At 36.3% G+C, this 14,978-nt stretch overlaps 3 protein-coding genes across 3 annotated transcripts; all 3 read right to left on the bottom strand.

The window, feature by feature from the left end:
• Nucleotides 1-1,982: 1,982 nt before the first annotated feature.
• On the bottom strand, nucleotides 1,983-5,710 carry LOC137737949 (protein ABCI12, chloroplastic). Its single transcript, XM_068477537.1, has 8 exons — nucleotides 5,302-5,710; nucleotides 4,305-4,421; nucleotides 3,891-4,127; nucleotides 3,525-3,689; nucleotides 3,302-3,377; nucleotides 2,781-2,845; nucleotides 2,525-2,699; nucleotides 1,983-2,431 (listed from the first exon to the last, which is right to left on the bottom strand). The coding sequence occupies exons 1-7, from the start codon at nucleotides 5,629-5,631 to the stop codon at nucleotides 2,547-2,549; spliced, it is 1,143 nt and encodes a 380-aa protein (XP_068333638.1). The 5' UTR covers nucleotides 5,632-5,710; the 3' UTR covers nucleotides 1,983-2,431; nucleotides 2,525-2,546.
• Nucleotides 5,711-7,016: 1,306 nt separating this feature from the next.
• On the bottom strand, nucleotides 7,017-8,541 carry LOC137736655 (membrane protein PM19L-like). The gene is made up of 4 exons (XM_068475890.1): nucleotides 8,415-8,541; nucleotides 8,039-8,258; nucleotides 7,665-7,710; nucleotides 7,017-7,169 (listed from the first exon to the last, which is right to left on the bottom strand). The coding sequence occupies exons 1-4, from the start codon at nucleotides 8,539-8,541 to the stop codon at nucleotides 7,050-7,052; spliced, it is 513 nt and encodes a 170-aa protein (XP_068331991.1). The 3' UTR covers nucleotides 7,017-7,049.
• A 680-nt stretch (nucleotides 8,542-9,221) lies between these two features.
• On the bottom strand, nucleotides 9,222-13,534 carry LOC137736805 (glutamine synthetase leaf isozyme, chloroplastic-like). Its single transcript, XM_068476076.1, has 14 exons — nucleotides 13,323-13,534; nucleotides 12,019-12,288; nucleotides 11,818-11,857; nucleotides 11,623-11,726; nucleotides 11,490-11,538; nucleotides 11,292-11,398; nucleotides 10,993-11,080; nucleotides 10,731-10,859; nucleotides 10,553-10,627; nucleotides 10,374-10,427; nucleotides 10,254-10,291; nucleotides 9,993-10,152; nucleotides 9,819-9,879; nucleotides 9,222-9,646 (listed from the first exon to the last, which is right to left on the bottom strand). The coding sequence occupies exons 2-14, from the start codon at nucleotides 12,270-12,272 to the stop codon at nucleotides 9,507-9,509; spliced, it is 1,299 nt and encodes a 432-aa protein (XP_068332177.1). The 5' UTR covers nucleotides 12,273-12,288; nucleotides 13,323-13,534; the 3' UTR covers nucleotides 9,222-9,506.
• Between the last annotated feature and the right edge of the window lie 1,444 nt (nucleotides 13,535-14,978).

The following is a 14,978-nucleotide window of genomic DNA, read 5'->3' as shown; positions in this document are numbered from 1 at the left end:
AATGGTATTCTGGCTCTGATACCAATTGTTGGTATTTGACAGTTTACTAACTCAATACCAAAATATGTGGGTGATAAGTTTACAAACTCTATCACACCTCTTTCACTTTGCACTCTCAAATAAAATTGGACAAAGAAAGAAATAGAGAAAGGAGGGAAGCAACAAGCTTTGGCAAAACACTTGGACTTTGATATATGAAAAAGGTTTACAAACTATTGGAATAAGAAAGCTTACAAGCTTCTTCACAATTGGAAGTGGGATTTGGATGGGATGATTTACAATGCTTGAGAGCTTGGGTATTTATAGCAAACCAAATGATTAAACTAAGATTATTTATTACCACACAAAACACATTAATTGCACCTAATAATTTTTATTCAACCATACCTAACATTGCCTAACTTTCAATGCCTAACTTTGACATTGATTTTCAACAATGGCTAGCACCAACTTGTTTTGAGTTGAATTTCCAACAGAATCAAACTCGTTGCTTGGCAACAATCGATGATAAATTTCTGGAAACCTTTCTGGAAAGGAAGAGACGAATCAAACTCGTTGCTTGGCAACAATCGATGATAAATTTCGGGCGTTTGAGGTTATTTAGTGGGTCAAAACATATTTGAATTATTTTTGTACTTTCCGGTTTTATTTCTTTTACTGTTAGGGTTTGTGCAGCTGTTTTAACAATTTTTCAGGTTGTATTTTTAGTTATACAATTTTCATTCTATTATCAATCAAACGGACCGTTGGCGTTTCAGAATTATATTAAGGGGTGATCGTTCATCAGTATTTAACCTATAATGCCGTGTCACGAATTAAAGAAGCCGTCTTTGAAACAACACATGAACATGTCCATGTCCGCCGCAGTATGATTAGCACCGCCACAACGCATTCCGCAAGTAATGAAACGCTATGCACCAGACAATACCATACGCCGGTATCATGGCATTATTACGTACCAAACGACCCACTCCTGCACCAGTGCTAGGCACACCACCACCAGTACTGCCATCTCCTCCGCCGCTGGCACCTTCACCTCCGCTGACTCCACAGTCATCTCTGCCTCTGGCAGCCACCGTGGTGATGATGGCGAGAACAACCACAACTTTCACTAACGTGCGCCAAGTTGGAGCCATATTGATTGCAACTAATCTAAGATTTTCCTACGACAAAAGACGAAAATATGATAAAAATTAAGATCATATGCGTTTATATAGGCATTAAAATATTTTGGGCTCAAATACCTAATTATTGACATGCATGCGTGAAAATGTTTTTCTAACACGCGTGCAAATAAAATTTTCTTACGATATTCTATTTATTAACACTTTTAATATAAAATTAAGAATTGACACAAATATCAAAGAGTACATTCGAAATAACATTCGAGAGATCTTCAATTTAAAAAAACTTTAATATAAAATAAAATGCCAACTTGGCAAAGCTAATTACCACCGTGCCCGTGAGTTTGAGGGCAAAATCATTCACATCCAAACTCAGAGGATTGAGATGGCACTCCATAGCTAGAGAAATGTCACTCTTGATAAAAACTTCTACGCACAAAGCCTTGAATATAATGAACAAGAGGACACTCTTTGATAATGAGCAACTTCGAGTCCGAAAAGTAACTGGCAACGAACCAACTAGTCTCCTACCAACACGAATTTTGTGCGAACACTGTCAACGAAGTTAATGATTCTAACAAAGTAGATCTAGAGGAGCTGATGACACACCAACACAATTAAATTACTTACAAAGAAAGACTCACTAAGGAGGCACTTGTTGATAGAAATACTAAGACGAGAAATAGATAGGCAATAATTCATGATTGTACTCATGATCATTTATACAAAACTTTTGGTTATCGAATAATTCTTAGTTCAATAGTTTGTCACCTTGACTATCATCAGGACATGCCGTCGTGCGATCGATGACTCAAAATTATGTTTTATCTTAAGTATTTCTGATTATTCACTAATCGCTTTTAATCAGTATCTGATAATAATTACTTTGAAATCAAACAACTATCCTCGGCAGCACAAATCAGTGAGATTTTGCATTGTTTTCTTTTATCATGTATAACCAAAAGGTGCAATGCATAAGAAGGCTTTATCAGGAAACATTGTTGGTAAGCTAATCCCAAAGTTTTAAGTTTCAACCATCCAACACACTGTTAGTTTGATGTTGATTTTCGTTTAGTTGGGACAGCCAGAACCCTCGAGGTATCTCCGATCCTTTAAGAACTCTGTAAATTCTTGATTGGCATTCCAGAAACCAGGAAGGACCTTCACCGCTTCTTTGTAGGAACATTGACGAATTTTCTTCCATAGACTGCAGAACTCTATCTACTGATAATACAGTTCTACCAAAATTACAGCCGGCTCTTATGTGTGTCGGTATATGGTACTATATCATCAACAATATTTTTCCCCTGTAGGACATATTGATCGAATCAGAGACACAAGCGCAAAGCTAAAACTACCTGTCCCAAACAAATAGGCGGAGAAATAAAAGGGGGGATTACCGATGAAAAGTTTCACAGCAGATCAGACTAGAAAGTAGCCAAACCATACGGAAGCACCTATTACACCAACCAGGCATAACAGGGAAATGATATCTGCAGTCCCGATGGATGGATCTGATAACAAGTAAATCTTATGAGCATTGCTGTCCCCTCTAAAACCTCTGACAATCATTGCCTGTAAAAGCCATAACATTGGTGAAACATGCAAAACCAGAATTACTTTTTCTCTCTTACTTCTGTGAGTTAATGCACAAACCTGTGAAATCTGCTCTGCATGGCTAAAAATATTTGTGAAGATCCGACGGAAGTAGGCAAATAAAACTGAAAAGTAAGAACCAAATCATAAAAGGAAAGTCACCAATGACAATCAAGAAAAAGGTGATAAGACGGTGTTCAAATAGATAAATGTTTAATATCAGTTTGTCCCTCATCATCTAAGCTGACAGTTACACTAAAGTGATAGAGCATGAGGTAGTTCTACATGTAGGCAACGAAACATCTTTAACATAGCACAGAATTCATAAAAGATGAAGGAATCAGATTGTTAAGATTACTCAGTCAAGCTGAAAAGATATTTACTAGACCAAACTAGACAATATCCATAAACAAAGGGGGCTATAAGCGTTATACAGTGTGAACAACACACAAATATGATAAAATTTAGATAGCAGAAACTCTTCCTGCTTTGAGGACCCTACAACTCAGATTCATTTGTAGCTAAGGACGAGAAGACCAACAATAACAACACAAAAATTCATATGTTGGATGCATGCTTACGATCAATTGTTTCCACCATTGTCAGCTGTTCCCAGTTTATCCTACGAGACACAATCCCCAATGCAACATTCCGAACCTACAAACACATTAGAAGTATATTCCAAAGGAGTAGATATCAGTTTGAGTAGATTTTAGAGCTAAATCATCACTAATCCTCTGTCAAGAAAATCATCTGAAAATTTTGGAATCACTGAACACAAATCTTATTGACCAATCCCCATACCTCATCAAAAACCAGATTGATGAACCTCAATGAAAGCATGAGGGTAAGAATAATTTCAGCCACTGGCACACCAAGATGTGTCAAAGGGAGCATAAACCACCGCAAAGCAAATGCAAGTTCTTCAGGGGTTGTGGTTGTAAGGCAAAGGCTCGCACTTTGAAAGACCTTTCACAAAAATACAAAGCCTAATTATCAGTATAAATACAAGCTTCTTCATCAATTGTATGGTTACATCACTTTAATCTCAAAATTTGTGTCCCTACATATACAAACACACCCTTATAATGTGATTTCAATGGGCACCCAAACATATTGTTATTTAATAAGAGGCAAAAGGTGCACCGAGCAGAGATAGAAGCAACTTACAGTAAAGGTTAAGCAAGCAGCTGTGCTCGCTACAGACAACCCCTTCCTTGTAAACTGTATTGGACCTAGCTTCATAATTAAATATGAGTAACCTTCCAGGGATGCAGGAAGATTTGATAATCCCATCATTGCAGAAGGTGGGGTTCTCAACTGAACAAGCGGTGGTACACCATCTGAACCCAGCCCCAGCATAATGAATAAAATTCCAGAAATCAAGGACACTCTTCCCAGTTGGTCCTGTAACCAAGAAAATATCCTGCATTAGTATCTTGATTATCGATTCACAACAAAGGAAGAAGGAATAACAAAATACCAGATGCATCACTAAGGCCTTGTTAATAAAATACTAAAGACTAAGAAATTAGTACAATTAAAACTAGCTCCTGACTCATAGGCTGGTGCTTAGTTATTTACCATCCATGTGTGTCTTGGAAGAATCCATATTGACAAAACGGCCAAGTATACTACTAATCCAAAGCGCAGTATTATATGTGACCTTGCTGGTAAAACAACTAGAGCCAAAAGCCAAACCTGCATGGTCAAAATGAAAAAAGGTAATAAAACAGAAGTTACATAACCGCATATATGCCCTATCCCAAAAAAAATTTATCATGCAAACTTTACCAACAGTGAGGTGTTATTTACAAATATGCTTTAACAAAAGACAGAGGCCCAGGATGCAAAATGATATCATTACCATTTGATTGTTAAGTGCATTTAACAACATAAACAGCCTCCGCTTTAAAATCATTTGATTGTGCTCAAAATTTTGGTTGATCTAAAAAAATCTCATTCCATATGATGTTTCTACTTGACTTAGCTAGTATATTCAATAGAAATGTCATCTCTTAAGGATTGAGAGTCGCCGCCCTTCAATAATAGTTGGAGATTTCAGGTGTATCATATGCATGGAATTCTACTCCTCTCATCTAAAATTTTAAAGGGCACTGCCGTTGCAATTTCTTACACTATACAAATCGGTTCTTCCTAAACCTCGCATGTTGACAGGCCAAGTCGAAACTTGGACACGGAAACAACCATTTAATGTTCCCTAACCCTCTCTCTGGTACAGAAAAAAGAAAAGACAAGTGAACAACAACATTCTTTCATATTAAAGTTCTATGTTGTAACACAATTAAAATCAGGAAGAAGAAGAAAAGGGAACATTTTTTTATCAGTCTTATCAAATTGCTCCGCAACATATACATATCAAACACATAACACTAGAAACTCAATACGAAGCAAACTGAAATACCTAAAATCAAAAATAAAAACTTGAACTTTAAATGCCATCGAAACCCAAAACCCATACATCAATTCATCCTTTTCAGCTAAATATACGGTACCAAATTAGACCAAACCCACCATTTATCATAAAAAACCAGGAAATGCCCATCAAAATTAAGCATACCAATTTGATTCTGGGGTCCACAGAATGAAGGAAGGTGGTGGGTTCCGAGACGTACTGGCAGATGGGGCTAGCAGTCGCGCCTGAAATCAGCCTGAGGAATTTCTCGGCTCCGAAAGCTTTGGTCGGCAAAACGTTCACCCACCACGGGCTTTGGCTGCTATCGCTCGCCGCAGCTCGAATTTGGAGGCTTAATCTCGGCTTTGCTTGTATAAGGGTTTTGTTCAGTGAGCTCGGGTGAGTGAAATTTGAGGCAATTAGGGTTTTGGGATTAGGGTTCAGCGGGAAAGAGGGGAATGTTACCGTTGTGACGGCACGGTAAGCGAAGCTCATGGGTGAAGCTGAGTGTGGGAGAGAGGGAGGATTTTAGGGATGTTTCTGTACAGTCGGTTAATTTCCAAAGTGGCGGGAATTTAACGGTTTATCTCAACTTATGAGAGAATTTTGCAGCATCGGAGGTTAATATCTATATATCTCTATTAATTAATATAACGTCAATCAAAATTTTATAAAATTATCAGTTTAACAATTTAATTAAAATAGAGCATGAATAAGAAATATGGAGCATAAATGTAATTTCAAATAACCAAATTTTGCTGTTGTTTTTTTTTAGCATAGGAGGTTAATATCTATATATACTATTATTAAGAGAATCCCATTTGTCAACTTTTTATCAATTTTTTTTTTCTATTTTGCCCTCACTTTTGATGCACAATACTTACATAAGGAGGGCAAAATAGTAATTTTGTATCTTTTGAAAAAATAAGAATCATATCCCTATTTTTCCTATTTTATCCTCACTTTTGATTCACAATATTTACATAAGAATGACAAAACAATAATTATGTAATATTAAGATAAAATATGCACTTATTAAGAGAAGTTGTTCCACCATCGTTTTTTCATACTCTTTTTAAATTTTTAAAAACTAATCACTCCTTAATAAAAAACAAAAAATAAAATGAAATTGTTCACATACACAGATTGTGTGCTTATTGGCTAGTAACCATTAAATGAAGATATTTTTAGGTCTACCCCAAATACAAACCAGTACATTACATGTAGAGCTACGGAATTGTTGATATTTTTGTTGAAATATCTGAAAAATTAAGGATCGATATGAAAATGGATGGTGAAATGCAAACTTCACTTTACATCTGCAAAATATAAGAAAATCAATGAATAGCGACGATATTTATCAATTTACTTCATAAATTTTGCCATAACTAATGCATACATTTATCATACATATGTGCATATCAATGAATAGCGACGATATTTATAATCCATTACAGATTTCTAATTTTTTTTTTTTTTTTTTTTTTTTGAGAAATTTTTCTCTAGTTTTCGACTAATATGAATGGAGTATAAACCCTCTCCATTGCAAACTTCCATAATTTCCGTTGAAGACAACCGATATCAATATACATTAAACATAGAAGTGACAACATTATTCTTTATATACACATATTTTTTTTCTAAAATATTAGATATTTATTGAAAATATCATAAGATAGTACAAAGGATAGCTCAACCCATTTCTTATTAATAATGTCGGATTTGAATTGATCTGGACTGATCCATTAACTGGTAATTGGCAGTTTAATTGCACTTTTGTATTCTAGTTGCACGTGAGTTGAGATGCAAGACGCTTATTTGTCAAGACTAGTTGGTATTTAACAACAATTCATACATGAATAATCAACATTCAAGCAGTGTATTAGTGTGAAAGATAACACTAATTAGGACGATTAAACTCTTCCAGTGCGGCTCCTTTCTTGAGCAATAACATCTTCAACCCCAACATGGATGACACACGTCGAAAACAACTGCGTTGCAGTTACAAGTATTGTTATTGTCTCCAACCTACGCTGTTAATACAACAAATAACACCGTGATTAGTCATGTAATTAGTTAAGCTTCTTTTGTTTCTGCAATAAAAATTTCAACACCATTACTACTTGCTCTTTCCCTAGCTATACAAGCCATCAGTAGATTCTTACATGTGACGAATGTATTGTGTATACAACTTCCTTCTCATAACCATTAATCATGTGACGATTAGTAGGTAAGGATCATGTGTGAAAAGACAACATATATGCATCTATGCAAAAAGGTTGCTAGTACTAATTGTAGTGTGCCACAATGCCTAGTACAAGGAAATCTTTGGTGCAAGTGAAACTGATTGTATCGGTCTTTCTTGTCACATGACTAGTCACATATGAAAGAATTATTACACATAATTGTATATACAACCAGTGAGAGGAAAGTTTTCCTCGCCAAGTACGGTAATTACGCTTACATTGGTTTTATATTTCAAATATATGTGTGTGTGTGTGTGTGTGTGTGTAAGAGCAGCAACTTACCAAGTTGGAATCTGTCCAACCAAGATCAATCTCTTTACATGCCAATCTGAAACAGAAAAAGTGGGGTAGAAATACAAGTATGAATTGGAGACCAAACAGATCAAGTGTACCAAAAAAAAAAATTCACAATTAAGGTTTGATAACATGACACTTTAAGAAAACGCTTCAAACTCTGTACTTTAAATCAAAACCCAACTTTGTAACACCAAAATAATTTCACAACTAAAAATCAATTAGAGCATAACAAGTAGATAAAAAATGATTTTTCTCCCTCCAATCGGGCTCTTGAAGTGTTTTTATATAAAACTTATTGTTGTCGGGGCGTTTGTTTTTTCCTAATTTACTGAAGAACAAAAAGAAGCAGAAGTATTCACCCCATGGCAAGAAGGCTGAGTGAACAAGTAGCAAGAGAAGCAGCAGCAGCTGTGTGCAAGCTGGGGCCGTCCCATTGGACAACGTTGTGGAGTCCAGTGAGTGAGGTCCCAAATCCAACAACTCCAGCAATGAGGGAGAAGATCACAAAGAACCCAGTTGCCGTATTCCCAAATGTAAAATATATTGGAAATATCCGAGCAGGAATCGACAAAACAGATGCTGCATGCATGCACATTAAATGTTGTTAGTTACCACAATTAAGTTGTAATTGACGAGAAATTGTTCAGTGTGATTGCCACAATTCAATCACATGTGATGTGATGATCATGCCAGAAGATTTCACGTAATTGAAAGACTATGCCAATCGATAATTACCGGTTTCGCGAGACCTTTGGATTCCATGGTTGACAGCCCAAGAAGCAATGACAATCACAACGGAATACAGAACAAGATTAACAATTAGGAGAATTGATGCTGCAGATTTTGCCCCTCCATTAGCCATGGCCTTTGAAGTTTTTTCAGAGATGGAAGGAGAAGAACTAGATGTTGTCACCCTTAAAGAGCTCAGCTTACAGAACTATATATTCTGAATTTTAATATGCGTCTTTAATTCAAAGAAATGGCTTACATTCTTTTCCTTCATTGGGATTGCCTCATGGAAGGGCCAAAGAATCCTTTATTTGATTTCCGCACTCATTTTCTTTCTACTACACATCCTGTTTATTTTTCGCCTTTAAATTAGATTAATAAATCAAATGAGATTACGAGAATTAAAATACGTAAATAAACAAAATATAATCACTTCTGTACGGCAGCTCTTTAGACTTTGATGGAATAAAGTTTCCATGCTAAGCACACAAAATAAAAGAATAAAGTTATACTTTTCTCTGTTTAATGCTTCTTTTCTGGCAAAAGAAATGCGTATTATTGTATACAGTAGAGCTCGAGTGCTAACCAATTCATATGTCGCTAATTACGAGTCTGGAACCTTTACAGAATGTACCCCATAATCTGAATCGTTTGGTGTTCGGATCCTCATTGAAAGCTCAATTCTACCAGAATTTGATGAAAAGGTTTATCTGTCTGTGTGACTATATAAATAGATGAACATAGTGTTTTCAGATTTTGGTGAATTTGCAGGGAAGATCTTCGAACGAGGACTTAAAAAATGAACGGTTTGAATCAATTCCGAAATTTATTTCTTATGCAAAAACCAGAGTTCATATGCTGCGTAAAATATCCAATAAACTGTCAAATGATTCAATTAAGGCTCTCCGATCTACACGATTTCTTCGATACAAGAAAACATTCTACAAAGTTGAACATGACATGAACAATCACTGACAATGGGACCTTTATTTACAGAGGAACTTCTCAAAAGGATTTAAAAGGTGAAGGAATATGCTGCTGCTTTGTCCCAATTAGCTGCGTTTTAGGCCCCAGTGGATTATCTTCAGCGAATTGGTTTCAGACGTTCAATGCAAGCTTTTGAGCTGCAAGAGCTTCAGCCTCAAGGGTTGGCTCCCACAACAATGTAGTTTCTGCCAGCAGTGAGGTCACAATGTAAGGGTCCATGTTTGAAGCTGGACGACGATCCTCCAGATAACCTAACACAAGAGTCAGCAACATCGAAAGGTTCAGTGGTGCAGGTCGTTTATAAGAGTGACATAACAGAAAGGAATGCTGGGAGCATGCCGATGAAGCTTAAAAGACAACACAAATATATTTACATATTTAACCACAGCTTAAGATAGTAAATACTGAAACTGGGGGTAGTACCTTTTCCTTGTTTCTCAGTTTCACGACCAACACGGATTGAGCAACCACGATTAGCCACTCCCTACGAGTTCAAGTTAATGAGTATTTAATTAGTTATAAATTTTATAATCCGAAACTTTCTGGTTCCATAGTTTAAAGTTCAAGAGAAACAGCTAGCAATTGTTAAGGGCATACCCAAGAAAATGTGTTAATGCTGGCTGTTTCATGCTTTCCTGTCAACCTTCTCTCATTTCCTTCTCCGTAAGCACTAATGTGCTCACCATGGCGAAGGGAAAGATTCAAAATGGCCTTCTTAATAACTTCAAAGCCTCCTTCTTCCCTCATGCTCTTTGTACTGTGAAAGCAATGATTATTCAATATATTATTTTTCCTGAGCATACTATCCAATCATACGTAGATATTGTCCATTTCATCAATGTTGTATTGGCTAATTACCTGTAATTGGTGTGGCATCCTGCACCGTTCCAGTCACCCTGTCGATGCAAAATAGGGGATAAGTTCATTCATCGGTGTACAAATACTGAAAATATCGGTATATGGTAAAATCTATATTACCTCTATTGGTTTTGGATCAAGTGTGAGAACAACACCAGCTTGTTCAGTGATTCTCTGCCAGGGTAGGGAAAAAATATACAATTTTTAGTGAATCATAGGACGCATCGACACACCAAAACTAGTTGAATGATACCATTCAGTTGCAAAACTGCCACCAAGTTATGATTAGGATGAGTTACCTCAAGAATGTATCTTGAAGCCCAGATATGATCTCCAGCTTCAATTCCCACACTCGGACCAACTTGATACTCCCACTGCATGATAATACCGATGATTATTACTGGTGGATGAAAAAAGGTATAGCTACACTACTTGAATTCAGAAGCAGGATAAGATAGAGAAGGGAGAGAGGAAAACCTGGCCAGGCATAACCTCCCCGTTGGTGCCGCTGATGTTAATTCCGGCATAGAGGCAAGCCTTGTAGTGAGCATCTGAGATGTCACGGCCGAATGACTTGTCTGCACCAGCACCACAGTAGTAGGGACCCTGCGATAAGTAGATGCATTATTACCCCGGTATTTATTGATGGCGAAAGATTTTAAAAGACGTTTAAATACGAGAAATAAAATTATTTAGGCTGAAACTGACAGTGACAGATTCTTGCAAACAGAATAACAACCTGAGGACCAGGATAACCTCCAACTGGCCAGCCCAAGGGCCATTTCACATCAGTTTGGAGTAATGTGTACTCTTGTTCAATCCCATACCTGAAAAGAATGGTCAAGATTAGTAGATTCTCGAATCCAAATACACACATACTTGACACATTAATGTACATAACCATGACTACATTGTTAATCACTATGTATTAACACAAAGAGATGAAAACTATAATTCCAAGTCCGAATCACCTACGAGACACGCAGGCACACACACAAAACTTAAAACTAAGACTTAAGTTATCAAGGGAGAAATTACCATGGAACTTCGTCTATAACCTTCTTGTTCTTGAAAATCTCAGCAGCCCTGGCGCGCTTGTTTGTTGGGATAGGCTCGCCTTGCGGTGTATATGCATCGCAAATTACCTTTGTGAAGCACATAGAATGATGTCAATTAAGTTTTATATGCTTAGATTCACTGGACATCATAGTACTAACATTTATATATGATACCTACCAAAATATTGTTGCCACCACGGAAAGGGTCCTTAAATATCGCTTGAGGGCTGGAATATAGAAGCTATATCAATTCCATGCTGTAACAATGAAGAGAAACAACCATAAATGTGGTTTTGTTCTGAAGATCTTACTATAGGATTACTTCACTGTCTTCACCGGGTGCTTGTCCGGTACTTGATCCATCATAGTTCCACTTGGGAAGCTCAGACGGATCTTCAACAGGTTTTGATATTGTCTGAAACATTCGTAAACAAACATACGCATGAGAATAATCAAACCTCAATCTTTCAAAGTTTAAATTTAAAGTCCATGGATATTTCTCATACCCTTGACTTGCTGCGGACATCAACCCCTGACCCTCCGATCCTGTTTCAAAATGATAAAACATGAAAACATTTTTTGGAAGCAACCTACCATGATATCAAAGATTAAACAACTGACTGCCGAATTTCTTTCAGGTGCGGTTAGTTTGCAAGTCCTAACATGCATTACAAATATCAGATGGTAGCGGAGAATATGAGGCATACCAAATGTACTCGGCAATAATCCTGTCAGTGAATGGAGTAAGGTCCAGGTTCAGTAAACCCTCTAGCCTGTTGATTGTATAACCTTCAGCCTTGGTGGCGAGCACTCTAAATTTAGTAGAGCTCCTAGCTGGTCCTTTCTTGTTCTGTTTCAACACAAGAGAACCCCACATCTTTGCTGTCATAGGACTGGCAGTGGTTGAGCTCTTTGTAATCTTCATCTGCCATTGTGAAGTGGGCGCCAAAATCTGCGCCATTTCGGCCTACTCCTCACTGAAAAACAGTATAAACCATCATCAAGGACTTGTAAGTAAACGGATCATGGCGTCTTAACATCAAGATCCATCGAACTTGCAAAATTAAGATCAAAATACCACAGTTTTATGATAAACCTTCATGTGAGAGTAAGAATACTCAGCATTGCCACCTCAAATTGCTGTATAACTAATGAAATTTCATTCCTTTCATTATATAACATGAGATGACCAAGTGTTTTCTTGTTATTATACAATTTAACTATGAAATTCATCGAATGGACCGCCTAATCTCTCCTCTTGTTTTGTTTTTTTGTATGAATATGCATTACCTATTCTTTCTTGCTATTCCCAAGTCTATGTCTAAGCGTTAGTTTCTTAGCATTACCACAATTGTTTTAACATGGTTAACATCTTGTGAGCTTTACAAGTTAGCGCTAGTGTCTTACCCTCGAACTTGTGACATCTTCCAACGTTCAGAACAAAATTACCATTAGTTGGTATTGCACAACAGCGTTTTGAAATTACTATACATGAACATTGTTGTATAAAGAAAGTCAACTTTAAGTATTGTTGAACGAGTAGTGCTATCTACCCTCATTTTTACCCCCACACACTCCTTATTAATTCTGCCGTTTAATCTTCCTTAATTCATTCAATATGATGGCTGAAATTTGCGAGAATGTGCTAGAGGTAGAAAATGGTATGTGAATAACACCAGCGTGTTGGACAAGTGGAAAGGAATTACACAAAATAGTAAACGCACATTTGTCAGCTGACAACTTTGACATTGTAAAGCATGTACCAAATGACGAAACAGAGCCCCAATAAATAAACAAGGTAATAATAAATCTCACCAAAAGAAAGAAGAAACAGCGAAAACAAATATAATCAAAACTCTACCATTTGGCAGACTTTTTGCAGCAGAGTTACAGATACAAGCAAGAAACGAAAAAATGTATCAGACACTGTTAGTTTTGACCGAATGCTTGACTACCTCATCACCCATTAATTAAACAAAGTACATTACTTTCCCGTCCCCCATTGATTTACCTAAAGACTGCTGCAACTTGGCTGGGAACTGGGTTGTGCTGGAACGAGCTTAAGTGAGAGAGAGGAGAGGAGATGTATTTTTGGTGGGGGAGTTTTATGTATAAAATAGTGGGTGATGGGCAAAAAGATTTGTTGGCCTTTCCTTAGCCGATAGGGGTGTGGATGTGTGGAGGAAAATAGTTTCTGGTCCCTTTAGAGGCTCCATTAGAGGCTCCAAGAAAGGCTTTGGATTATGTGAATATTTATGATGGGCATATATAAGGAAAGGAAATAAAGTATAGTTTTAATGCTTGGTCAAGGTTATATATTGCATTGTAAAGTAATATATTTACTTTTCTACAACAAGAAAGTCAATGGGGGACTAAATTTCATTATTTATTTTTCAATCACTTTTCTTGCTTAATTAGAAGAGATTTTACGTTTAAATTATAACAAGCGAAGCAAACAACTAAGTCGGCGAAAATGCAATGTAAGCTTTAGCGGTTTCAATCTTGATGGAATATCAATTGTAATGAACAAATTTTTTCTAGGGTTCATATCGGAACATGACTTCAATATAATGATAAAAATCTTGTAGTCAACCATTTTGTATTTTGACTAACCACTAAAGAGATTTGTCTAACCTTACTAACGCGAAGCGGATACGAAGACTATATATACTGACGGTCAGATTAATACCTAGTTGTGGTTAATTACATAATAATAACACAGCTTTATGGTATACATGTCACCTAGTCGTATGAGTATCATTATAAATAACATATGGTTTGTATTATAAAAAAAAAAAAAAAAAAAAAGATTAGCTTCTTGATTCCAAGGAAATATATTATATACAAGGGGTGATCAACGTAATCATGTTCACTAGATACAACTCAGACTCCAAAGTAAAAGCTTGAAAAGATATATAAACTTCGAGGACTTATGCTAAACTCATATTTAATCATACAATTCGTTGGATGGACTAATAATTGAGTTGTATAATATTTGATACATGGCACTGATTTTAGCACACTTTTTTTCTTCACACGTACACTCCATGCTTGTTTTTGAACTTTTAATTGAGTAAAAGTAAAGAAAATCAATCGACGACATCAAACAAGCATGCAAACAAAAAACAAAGGGTGCGACGAAATCACTTCCATTGATATATAATAAGGAGTAAGCCCTCTTTTTCTTCATTTCGAATAATCCAACAAATGCTTGGTAATGTTTGTTGGAGAAAAAGACATTATGCGAATGACACTTTTGGAACCATGGTGTGTCTTTATATAGTGATTTGAGATGCACATTTCAAATGCGATTCCTTCGATCGAATGAGCGTTGGAAATTAAATATTATAATATTTAATTATAAAATATGAATGAAAAAATAAGAGTCAGTCAAGTGTTAAAGGTTTTGTATCAAAGGGCGCCACAAGGGGTGCCATCCCCTTTAGTGATATGTTTGTTAAAGGTATTACTTAACTACCTAAACCTTAAACGATACATCTCTTGGGAAATCAGTATATTTGAGTTTTATAAAAACTAAAAAACTATTGCCTTTTAAGAGATTTTTTAAGAGAAGAGTTTTCTCCAATGTCTTAGTAAAAATCCGAGTCGTGTCTTGAGAGTATGGAATATATGAAGTTCGCCAGAATCCGAAGATTGAAGTGCTTTG

This window comes from Pyrus communis, chromosome 6, assembly GCF_963583255.1.
Source record: "Pyrus communis chromosome 6, drPyrComm1.1, whole genome shotgun sequence".
NCBI lineage: Eukaryota > Viridiplantae > Streptophyta > Magnoliopsida > Rosales > Rosaceae > Pyrus > Pyrus communis.
Note: the sequence above shows the minus strand (reverse complement) of the source record. Positions and strands in the feature narration are given on the sequence as shown.